Source organism: Cyprinodon tularosa, unplaced genomic scaffold (assembly GCF_016077235.1).
Source record: "Cyprinodon tularosa strain WSP-4 unplaced genomic scaffold, ASM1607723v1 ctg554, whole genome shotgun sequence".
Lineage (NCBI taxonomy): Eukaryota > Metazoa > Chordata > Actinopteri > Cyprinodontiformes > Cyprinodontidae > Cyprinodon > Cyprinodon tularosa.
Genome location: NW_024039290.1, coordinates 182,362 through 194,848, shown reverse-complemented (window position 1 = coordinate 194,848; position 12,487 = coordinate 182,362). Strand labels below are relative to the sequence as shown.

Here is a 12,487-nt window from a genome sequence, read left to right as displayed (position 1 = left end):
GAGTCTCTCTGCTTTTAAAGCTTAAGCTCTATTGTTTGCCAAACTGTTGTGTTTTACCAGCTGCTTACATTTCTAAGACACATGCACTCAGGATGGTGTGCAGAGTGTAAGCATGAGACCCTTGAAGACTTACCTTAGGAAAATTACCTGCATTAAAAGCTAGATAATGTTACCTGACAGCCAGTTTTTTAGCTGAAAATTGTCCATTTATGCAAACAAACATAATGACATATATGTCCATTTTATCAACCAACTTAAGTATCTGCCAGAAAATGACCCCCATCTTATTCCAGAGCTTCCTTTGGCTTTGATAGCATAACTTTTTAAGTACCTGCTGGCGAGGGTGTCGATACGTTCCCTGATGCGCTCGGAGTAGATGTTGTTCTGACTGATCAGGCTTTCTCCTGCCTCAATCACAGCTTTGATCCTGTGCAGGTTCAGCTCCATTGTGGTGGTAAAGTCCTTGTGTTTCTTTATAGCACCTTCGACTGTTTCTACGGTGGTGGGAAGCTCCACGTGAGCGAGAGCCGATTCCTGAAGATGGATCCGGAAGAAGTGATAATCAGTGTTAGTTATGAGTTATAAAACACAATTTCTTCATGTTTCTGTTCATTCTATGTGCCTCACCTGGTTGTTTAAGAAGGACTCTGCTTGTTTGACATCTCGTAGGAACAGGTGAAAAATATGAGCTTGGACCAGAACTTCCCTCCTGCTCTCCCACATTTCGAGGAGCTTGTTCCAGCCAACATCAAGCTTCTGGAGCCACTGCTGCAGGGCCGCCTGAGGCAGAGGTGCATCTTCTGACTCTAGAAGCTCGTTCATGGCTTGGAGACGCTCATAGTCTTCCTCATACCTGCATCCAGAACAACAGAGACATGCAGGAATGATTGGGATTTCTTTACGGGGGGATGCAAGGAAACCTTCCACGGTGTGCCCCATTGGGTTATCCCAATCTACTTGCAAATGGACCACAAGTATGAACCCAAATAAAATTTCTACAGTTGGTACTTCCACTTTCAGTACAATTTCACTTTCACAAAAGGGAAAGGGATAACAGAAAGTGAATGATCTGTAACAAACAAAATAGTTGATGGATTTAACAACCCAAAATGGGTTTTGTTTACAGAAAGTCAAAGATAAGCCTATACTTTGGTATGGGCCTAAACACAGTTGAGAGGTTTGCTTTAGGTTGTTTGTACATCCTGCATAGGTGATGCTCAATCTCAAATATTACTCTGATACTCAAAAGCAGGGGTGCTCAAGTCCAGTCCTCAAGAGCTACTATCCTGCAACTTTTTGATGCACCCCACTTTTAACACACCTGAATCAAATGAGTGGCTCGTTACCTTTCCTCTGCTGGGCTAAATGATGGATTGAGCAGTTCGATTCAGGTGTGTTAGAGAAGAGATGCATCTAAAAGTTACAGGATGGTAGCTCTTGAGGACTGGACTTGAGCACCCCTGCTCAAAAGCATCTGGGAGTTATTCACTGCCAAAGATGAAACTGAAGAGGGAAAATGTATAAGGTGTAGGCATCAATCCTTCTCCTTCCATTACCCATAAATGCCTCAATCCGTAAACTGTCGATGCAAAGTCGAAAGGGAAAACATATGCAAGGTATAGACAGCCGTCTATCTTCTTCTTTTAACAGTATGAGCCCTGGAGCCCCTCCGTACATCAAGTTATGGTCTGCCACACCCTTTTTACACACCCACTTCCCTTCCACTATTTTCCCACACGGTTAACTTTTTGTGCACAGATTCACTTCATGGACAAAGGAAATGCTTTGAAAATTCCGACGGACAAGCACCTCGTTCCTATGAGCAGTTGGGGCTGAGATGGCCACGTCAGTCAATATTTTTAGGACCAGCAGCAAAAGTGAGGGTGAGGTTAAGTTGTGTCAAAACTCTAGCCGTGCTTACTATGACTGGGTATGGCCGTATATACACTTGCCCATCATACATCAGTTATACTCCGAAAAACACAGCAATGATGGAGTTCTGTTGCAGAACAGCCACTTACCGTCCGATCTCCTCTTTGAGAGCAGCATGTTTGTTGATGAGTTTTTCTGCCTCTTCCAAGTCGTTGGGAAGTTGATCAGAGGCAGCAGCCGTCTGGGTCTGGACCAGCCAGGTTAGGAAGGAGTCCAGATCCTGATGAGACAGGTTGCCCAACAGAATTTCAGTCAAGTTTAGACTTCATTAGTCCATTTCAACAGCCTTAATATTTTATGTATTGTGGATTTGCTGCTATGCTTGGGATTCTTGTCCTGTTAATAACCCGGGCTTCTGTACAACAGTTGGCTTCATATTTCACTTAAAATACTTGGTACTAGGGGTGCACCAACTCATTGCTTAATTGCAGGATTGATTCCTATTCCTGCAATCTAACTACAAAGATCTGTGCTCAGCAAATTGTTAATAAAGACTAAATGAACAACTCTAAAATTGTTTTAAAATTTAATTAATCCTAATACTGATATTAGGAAATGAGACATTGAAGCATGTTAGCTTTTTTCTTTTTGGATGAATTTTGTGTGAGTACTTTTTTTTTTGTTTAGTTTTTACGGCACTAGTGGCTTGTTTTATCAACAGCAGGCTGACAGGAAAGGGGATATGAGAGAGGGGGAGAGACATGTGGCAAAGGACCACAGGTCGGATTCAAACCCGGGTCTACCGCGTCGAGGACTAAGGCCTCTTTACATGGGTTGTGCGCGTACAGTACTTTTAATGATAAAGACACTGAATATGACTTGATTAAGTCTTTCTTTCTGTGACGTCATGTCAATTTGCAACTGTGGATAGATGTTAAAGTAGCTTGGTCGATGGAGTGGAAGTCACAGTGCCATAGATTATTAACAATTATTAACAATCCACGATAGCCACTGACGCCATTCATGCTGCAGCAGCATCAAGGTAAAATCCACACATCATGCAGGCGAGGCTTCTGCAAAGCTGATCATTAAATCTGCACCAGCATGATCAGTTAAAAACTGCAAAGGTTCAACTCGGGCAAAAAACAACATGACCAGTTTGAATGCACACAACTTTGGCCAGATCATGTGGATTAGCTGATTAAAAAAAAAAAAAAAAAGTAGTGATTTTCTAGTATTTTGTTACTAGCTGTCCATTCTTTATTATAATGACAGTAACCGCAGATTTGACCACTTTTTAGTTAACCTAAAGCAATGTCAGTTGCATATATTTTTACGTCAATGTTCTATTTGTAATATTTTTAGATTGAAAAACAGCAGGTATATTTACTTTTGATTCAACCTGCAGAGTTTCTTCTTGCAATTGACTTTAGTTTCACAGTTGTAATATTTTCAAGTAAAAAAAACTGTGGAAACAGCAGGTAAACCTACTGTTAAAACATTTATTGCACTTAGCAAACTTTGATAAAAAAAACAAAAAAACAACACATTATTGAACATAATAACAGAAAAGTAACCTCCTATTGATTTAATCTGGAGTTAAACTTAAAATAAAATTTGAATGTTTTTGCTATTATTTTTTTTTTACTACATATTTGTTTAGGAACATATTTATGTCATAGGTATGTACCTAAGTTCCTTTAAAAGAAACAACACAAATCTATGACATTTCAAGTATGCAGGTATTTATTTCACAGTTACACTGGTTACATTTTTGGCTAACGATTTACTGAATCAATGTCAAGTTACTGAATCGGATTGGATCAATCTAAATAAACCAAAATTGTCTATGAAACGAATCAGCAACTATGAATTGTTTTAAAGATTAACCGATACAGCCCTACTTGGTACACAGAGGAGGTCATGGTCACTTTATTGTAAGAGTACAGTGCTGCTTTAGGAGGATTCTGGGGTTGAGGGTCTTCCTCAAGAAGCCAAAGTAACCTTCTGAGTTTTACACCAGGGAACTTTTAGCATCTCCAGGAAATAAACCTCCTCTCCTAAACACTAGACCACCACGTCCCACTGGAACGCTGAGTTTAGCTTTGTCAGAAAATCTCACAGTGCATTATGACCAGTACTCAAGTTGAGGGGGGATGGCTTCCCCGTTTTTAGAAAAATCTTTAAAAACCTTCACCCTTCTTAAATGACCCCCCACACACCCCCCACACCCATACCATACTGTGACATTTTATTACTGAATGTGTAAAATTTCCACTACTGTATATATTAACATTAAGGCAATTATATTACCCTTTCAACATTTGGTGGGCTGTGTGTTTATGAGTAGCCTGAGCAAAATAAATAAAATCAAAGAAGTGTCCTACTATGACTATGAAGCTGATCCCAGTTGGAAATGTGTCCTCTGCATTTGTCCCTAACTATGTAGGGGCAATGATAGCCATGCCAGTCCAGGGACTGACTGCAGTTCTACTGTAAGGTGCCTTGGTCAATGACTGGCGTACCTGACATGAAACAACCACACCACGAACAGTGCTTTAGTTTAATATTAATTAGGCTATGTCTGCTTTCAAAAAATTGAAAAATAAAATAAAATATCCACTATCCCCCTTATTTTTTTTAAAACTAGATTACTGATTATGACCAAACATCTCTATGTGTCCTTTGAATCATTGAGATGCAAATATATGCAAACTTGGGCAATATTCTCTCCTTCAACCTTCTAAAATGGTAATTTCTATGATTGTTCTGTCATGAACATGATTACATGTCACATGCTAAATGTGGGCTATAAAATCTTGGGTCTTTCATAGATTGCCCTAAAGCCTTCCCACAAATGGCAAGATTGATCAATGTGTTTGGTGTTTTCTCTTGGGAAGAATCTCTAGTTCTAAAGATTTATTGGTTTTAATTGTGTAGGAGAAAGAAAAGGTTGCTTCTTTAAGGCCACTACTTATGTTTTCTGTCCTAACATTGTAATGCACACCACACTGCCTCAGAACAGCAAATAGTAAAAAAAAAAAAAAGAAAAAAAAAGATTTAATTAGCAGCCCCCGCCTCCTTCTTTATCTTTTAAATCTAAAAAAATACTTCAAGGGTGTCTTTCATTTCTTCTCCCCTTGCCTTATAGTTCAAAACCATTACAACATGCTGCATATGCATTGGTTTTAGCCCAAGAATTTTGTTATATTGTTGCTTATTTTATCTACACATACCTGTATGAAGCTCTGGAGCCTGCTAGCCACCATCAGTGAGTCTTCACATCCCTGCAGGGTCCTCTTAAGCTCCTCCCATTCCACGCTGATGCCATCGAACGGCACAAGGATTTCCATGGTTCGACTTGGATGAGCAGTGGCCAGATACTCTGCTTCCTCCTTTATCAGGAAAACAATGAACACACTCCTTTTTAAATTTCATTATACATTAAAACTAAAATAGGACAAAAAATCTGGCAATAATTCTGGAAGAGCAGGTCTGAATTTAAGAAAGGACTCCTGTACCTGTAGATGTAGCAGTTTGGGCTCCAAGACAGACAGGGCTCCCTCCATGGTAGAAAGGCGTCTCTGCAGAGCAAGGACCCCTCCCAAATCGCTGCCCATGTACTGTGTGGCATCAATGGCTTTCCTCTTGTCCTGGATCTGGGATTTGATCTCAGCACACTCCAGTAGGTAATTCTGCAGCCGTAACATTGAGTTCAGCTGGTCTTTCTTCTGCTCCACCAGCTCTACGATGCTGTTCCACCTGGGGCAGAAGACGCAGAGTTTTATACAGGGATTATTAAATATAAATTAAAAACAGACAAAGAAAAAACAAAAAGAGGTTTTATATTGTAAGGACCATTTTAACATTAGAGAATATCTTTAGCACCAACTTTAAATTTCAAGCAGTCTACTTCTTCTGAAAGCTCTATGTGCCCTGAGACAAGACAAAATGTAAGTTAAACTGTAACAAAATATATCCCACAGTATTATTTTAAATATATATATATATATATATATATATATATATATATATATATATATATATATATATATATATATATATATATATGAGAACAGGTTTTTTTTTTATAGCAAAGCGTGCAGGGAAGTAACCAATCAGGGCTATCAGGCCAATAAAGTGCATGCTTGAAGTAAGCACACATCTGCTTATGCAGATTGGCATAAAACACCCACATAATTACTTCACAAGATCCAGTGTTACCCAAATACTAGTTGCTGTCATATACTTTTTTTGTGTGTGTAGGCTTGAATCTCCAGCTCCAAGATTGTCAGTCTTAAGCCCTGAACACACCAAATCCAATTTTGCATTGGTAAAAAAATTAAAATAAAGATGAACAAAAATATCTAAATCCAATGCTTTAAATTATTTTTATAGAGAACTATTGCACGATGAGTTCAATGACAATATGCTCAGTAGCAGTGGACTTTCTGTAACATTGTGGGGGTAGATGTTGCAAGTTATCCAATGTCAGTCAAATCCACAACTTTGGTTACTGCCTGTCTTGATTCCAGGGCTAATCTCCCTAATTTACTATGAAGAGTTCCAACACTCAAACGGTCACCTCTCACTCAATTCTTTTTCATTTTCCACAAGTCTGATATTATCAGAAACAGTTAGTCAAAACATCACCTGAAATGTTCATGGTTTTGTGATGTCCTGTAATGTAAAAAAAAAAAAAAAAAACGACGCCAGTCCAGCGGCATGCCCAGACAGACACGCACAGATGCAGACAGGTAGGCTCAATAGTTGAGGGACAGAGAAAAGACATGGTACTAGGATTTCTGCAGGGCTCTAAACTGGTCTCCTCCTAGGAGCCAGGCTTACGGGACCCTCCCGGACTCTACCCTCCCGGTAGAGTCCTGCAACGGGTCGGGTACCCGCGGGTACCCGACGGGTCACTCGCAAAAATGCTCTTTTGTGGGTGAAAAATACATAAATAAAAATAAACGGGCGTCGGGCGGATATTTTTTTAGTGCGGGCGGGTAGTTGGTGATTTATTTTTTATTTTTTTATGCGTGTCTATTGTTATGGACATCAGAAATCTTATATTAATCAGGCACTGTCTGGGGTCACCCTTGTTGTAGCTTAAAGCCCTACCGGCAGTGTGGGCTTCCCTCCAAAAAGGCCACAGTCAGTGCATACACGTCTGCTGCAGTGTTAATGGCGCTGCTCTGCAGCGCAGCGTACTATAGCCTATTACTTGATGTTTTAACGGGTCGGGTTGCGGGTTAAATATCAACGGGTCGGGTCGGGTTCGGATTTGAATTGAAGATATCCGCGGGTGACGGGTCGGGTTCGGTAGTCATCCTAACGGGTTCGGGCGGGTGCGGGTTGGTAAAACCCGGCATTCCGAGCCAAAACATCATAAGACAATCATAAGACAAGACATACACGAAAACCCTCTAACTCCGCTGGCCGCCAGGAACCAGGTTTTGAACCATGGAATAAAGTAAAACTACCGTACAGACAAACGGAAAACGAATAAAGATGTGGCCCCGATCGCTCGGGCTGAACCACATATAAAGCACAGACGGAGGTGGAAAAGATGAGTGAAAACTAGGAACCGGCCAGAACTAGGCAGGTAAGTTAAATTAACAATAGAGGTGAAGCTATCAGGCCAGATCAAAAGTCTATTTCTGCTATACGCCCCATTTCTCCTTTTGGGCAACAGTGTTGTTGGATGAAGGAGTTTGCCCTGAAATCGAAGGGTTGGACAAGACCCTTCACCTGCATTGTCTGCTGATGGTGGTCAGAGGGTCCAGTTGCGCCAGTATACAGCAGTCTTGCTTCTCTCAGTGAGCCCCAGGGCAGCTGTGGCTACAATGTAGTTTGCCATCATCTGTGTGTGAATGGGTGAATGACTGAATGTAGTGTAAAGCACTTTGGTCAAGTCTCCTGAGTTGGAAAAGCGTTATATAAGTTCAGACCATTTACCATTTATCTGCTATACACGACTATTTTCATGACTGCTAAATTGGCAGTTTTTATTCAATAAAACCATATTTTTTAGCAACATTTTCTAAACCTGTTCAAACTCTGTAACCATCTGCTCTGTTAACTCAAATCTCAGTCTCAGGTTATTTCTTGTTTATTTAATATCCTATAATGTAGTTCAGACCAATAGGTCCAAGTAAACAAGCCCATAACGCATAAGAACGAATCCCTGTGATTTTGATGAGGTAATGATGATGCTCCGCAGTTCAATTGTCGCCTAAAGACAGTGAGTATTTTAATGGATAAGCCAAAATAAATATTATACATCTAAAAGCTATAAGGTGCAATTGCTTTACATTGAAACATCAGTTTATTAATTATGAGGGTATCAGGTTTAATCTGTAAATTAGATAGAAACACCCTACATGGAGGAGAAAAACAACATTTTGTGTTTATTTGATATTTTTGGATACGTGATGCAAGTTGACCTCATCCTGAGAAAGGAAAGCAGCACAGATGGTCACCCTGAGATAGCAAGAGAAGCCAAGGTCACAAGACTCTCATCTTGCCAGACACTGGAGCAGTCAATGAATGTGAGATTACACACATAGATACTGTCAAAGGTTGTTATGAAAGACTAAATTACAGGTCGTAGTTACGTTTTTCATCAAAACAATAAATATTTCCAAAAAACACATCCAGAGAATGTATAGAGGCATACAAATCAAACTTTTATAAATTATTAAACATTAATGCAACATTAAATTGTGTATAAATAATTGCTTTATAAATTTTGATGGGTCCAAAATATATACTTTTATTTCCAGCTTTTTATTGTCATTACACAATCACAAGTACATAGCAACAAAATTAACTCTCTGCATTTAACCCATCCCATTGTGGAGCAGTGGGCTACCATTGTGTGGGTCCCAGGGAGCAGTGTTGGGATAAGGGTCTTTGCTCAGCAACCCAGAGTGGCAGTCTGTGGGAGTGGGGCTTGAAATCAGAACCTCTGGATTTCAAGTGCAATGCCCGAACCACTAGGCCGCCAGCCCGCCACTCCCCATACTTGTGGACAAATTACACTGAGCGTAATGACAAAGCGAGTAATTCAGTCAGGTGAACCGTCTTTGACTCCAGCCAAACTGGCCAGACCAATCACAGCACGGGATTGTGCAATGCGTCACTCTCAATGCCTTTCTGCTACCATAACAGCAAGATGGCGAAAGCAGTGGAACAATGTTTCAATGATACCCTTTCCTTATGTCCTAAGTGATATATTGATCTAATTTTAAAACCTCAACCAAGGACAGCTTAAGAGTCATTTCTTTTTATCAAGGAGTCAATAGCTATTCTTGGTTTCACATGTTTCACTCACTAAAAAATTACATTTAAAAAAGAGGATAATTTGGAGTTCTTGCATCACATTTCTAATTACATGATTGGTTCTAACCTGATGACATTGACGCTGTCAGTCCCGCCTTTGAAATCAAGCTCTACCAGCTTTTTACCAGACTGATGCAATGTGTACACGTTGTACCAATATGGCTGGCTAGGCTAACTTGCACTAATAGGAATAATAGTTAAAGTCATGTAAGACGAAGCTTAGGCAATGCGGGATCCAAGTAGCTAAATGATAATAGAGAAAGGGCTTCCTCACAATTCAGATATTAAAGCCAATCAAAAAAACTGGAAGGAAGTAAAATGAGGGTGAACATCTGTATTGCTTATGATTGTTCACTCTTAAGAAAGCAAAGGAACTGGGAAGCCATGTGGAGGTTTCTACGCTAAGTGATACTGTGCAGCCCTACGTAACATGTATGTTTCTGAAATGTTGGAGAAAGACAGGATAGCCAAACCACCAGAATAGCATAGAAAGGCCACAATTTGGAGGTGTGTGCATCTTTTCCCACTGGTAGAAGCACTATTGTTTACAGGAAGCCTATACCAAACACATTTCTATTTGCAAGGGGCTTGAATCTGAGACTGTAACCTATAAGTATCGGTGAAGTAAATTGCTTCTGAGATCCTGATAAAGAAGCTGAATAAGTAACTGGGTGCCATACATTGTCAAGATTATTAAAATGACAAAATGTACTGTCCGCCTGGAATGAAAATGCTAATGTTGTAGCCATGGCAGGAGGCCAGTTTGGCAATTCATGCTTCAAATTCCCAGATAACTGAGTCCCAGTGAGGCAGTGTGGTCAGCCGTGCTTGACACAGGGCCCCTCTGCTATTACCATGTTAATGAAACAGCTTTAACATCCTCATGGAAACTGTTTGGCATGTTTATAACAGAGCTCTACGCCATTGCCTAGGTGATAGAGTAATGCAATAATTATAGTTATTTCTGAGCTTTCAGAAAGTGTTTTTGTGCTACTTTACATGAGACTAGAAGCCACAATGCTGATATTTGTGAAGTAAAATATGCATTTTTGTAGTACTATTAACACTTGCTGTAACTATCCACTAAGGAGGAAAGGAATCTTTAGCTTTTGAAAGGCCTTATTCTAAACTCAGTGATATCTACAAATAAAATCTACATCTAAAGGGCTGTCTATACTCCCACAGCAGTGTGTCGCAGTTAGCTTATCACCGGTATGATGCAGATATTTTTTTGATTCATGCTTAATTTTAAGCGTGGTCTGCACTTTGTTATTTCACGCCACAATGCCAGAGGGACCATCACAAACTAGCTAGGATTGTTGGTGTCCTTGTGTCGGTTTGACGAGTTTGGTTGCCGGATACAACCCCTCATCCAACGCCGGACAACGCATAGTTCACTCATGAGTGTTCCCGAAGGAATGGCTGTGGCGCTGCATGTTTTGGCTTCGGATGCAAACCAACAGACCGATGCACAGAGCTACAAACTAGTATCCTGCACCAGAATCATTTGTCTGGTAATTCAAACCTCAAGTCTCACATCAACAATAAAAAACAGTTTGCATTGTGCTCTGACTTTCAGTAATCATTCACAGCATTGCAAATCAGAGAGCTTGAGGCAGAGCAATAAATCAGGAGGCTAAGAACTAAGCGGTACTGTTGACACATCTGCATTTTTTGTACCTGGAGTTGAGATGATCCTGACAACCTCTGACCTCCGCAGAAGAAGGATGACCTCCATCCAGGAGCTGCTGTACTATCTGATTAACATCCAGGATCCGTCCCATCAGGCTGTTCATCTCCTGGTCCAAGCTTTCAAACCTGAATTAAAGAGACATGTGAATTTAAAAAAAGGGGCGTTTTATGACTTTTGTTTTGTGATGCATTTCTTACCTGTGTGCCACCACTTCCACGTCCTCCAGCTTTTCAGGGATTTCCATCTTCTCCAGCCACTGCTCCTTCTCATCGATCCAGAGCTCACAGGCATTGACCTCGCTGAACATGCGGTACACAGCCAGCGCATCGTGAAGCCACTGCTGCCGGAGCACGGCGACTTCAGCAACCTCGGCATATAGCTGCTCCACGTCGCCCAAACGCACCTGCACCTCCTGCCGACGGAGGAGCAAACAGAATCTTAGGAGATCTTTAAGAAGCTGGAATAAGACATAGTGGATATATTTAAAGAGAGGCTGTAACACACCTCCTGTTCTTGGTATTGCAGAGGCAGCACCATCATGTGTTTCCGCAGCGCAACAACATGTAGTCTGTGTTTATCGATAGCCTCTGTGACCCCTTTGTGTTTCTTCAGCAAAGACTGAGTGGAGTACTCATCGTGACCAAAGTCCTCGCTGGAGACGAGACGGTAGGCGTCCTGCAGCCAGGCCGCCAGGTCGTCTGTCTCCGTGGAGAACTGGAAGAAGTTGAGCGCTTCCTGCAAGTGGTTGAGATGCTGCGCAGCCTGGTCCTCCAGCCTTTTCCACACGTCTTTTACCTCCATGATGCGCTCCTGGATCCCAGTGGTGCCAAAGCTCTTTTCACTTAGAATCTGCTTTCCTTGTTTTATGGTGTTCTGGAGAAGAAAGAAGAAAAAACTTCAGATTTTGGACAGAGGTACAGCGAGAAAACACAAGTCATTGTGAAACCCTGTGAAGCCTTAATCCTATAAATGCAAATCCGAACAATATGCACTTAGATAATCTGTAGGACTAATGAGTCTAGGTAGTATTAGTGATCATGGTGCAGATTCAACAATGTAAAACACACACCTGCAGCAGAGAGCGATGAGCCAGCAGCTCCCCGGCTAGAGTCTTGTGTTTCTGAAGTAACCTCAGCACACTGCTCAGATCTTTCCCATATCCCTGAGAGGCCAGGATGGAGCTTTTCTCCCGAATCCAGGCCTCCGACTCCTCCAGCTCCTAACAGATGGGTGAACACCAGACTAAGAGTTCAGATTAAGTAGAAAGGGAAGGATTCAACTCTGAAAAACTATAGTTTGGAAAGACCAAAGATACTGCAATATGAAAATATGCTCTCGATTTTAATGACAAGAAAAACAATTATGCCTTTGTTACTAAGATTATGTGAAATAAAAACAAGTAATTTGCCTAGCAGCTAGTTTAAAAAGATATACCTGAAGACGTAAACAGTGAATGTTATGAAATATAAAAGAAAGAAAATGTTACATTTTTTCAATAAAAATTAACTGATTATGATAAGAAATTAAAAGTCAAACTGCATGTGATAAAACTCTTTAGGTCAAGGCATTTGAAAATAT

At 40.7% G+C, this 12,487-nt stretch overlaps 1 protein-coding gene across 4 annotated transcripts in view; it reads right to left on the bottom strand.

The window, feature by feature from the left end:
• Positions 1-12,487, bottom strand: part of LOC119796645 (spectrin beta chain, non-erythrocytic 4-like) — a 107,409-nt gene that overhangs the window by 56,014 nt on the left and 38,908 nt on the right. For all 4 annotated transcript variants that reach the window (XM_038305280.1, XM_038305281.1, XM_038305282.1 and 1 more), the window contains 9 exons: positions 11,979-12,128; positions 11,414-11,782; positions 11,107-11,321; positions 10,897-11,034; positions 5,394-5,634; positions 5,109-5,267; positions 2,022-2,152; positions 628-853; positions 332-534 (listed from right to left, as the gene is read on the bottom strand). In XM_038305280.1, coding sequence (XP_038161208.1) covers positions 332-534; positions 628-853; positions 2,022-2,152; positions 5,109-5,267; positions 5,394-5,634; positions 10,897-11,034; positions 11,107-11,321; positions 11,414-11,782; positions 11,979-12,128 — 1,832 coding nt within the window. The remainder of the gene's footprint in view (positions 1-331; positions 535-627; positions 854-2,021; positions 2,153-5,108; positions 5,268-5,393; positions 5,635-10,896; positions 11,035-11,106; positions 11,322-11,413; positions 11,783-11,978; positions 12,129-12,487) is intronic.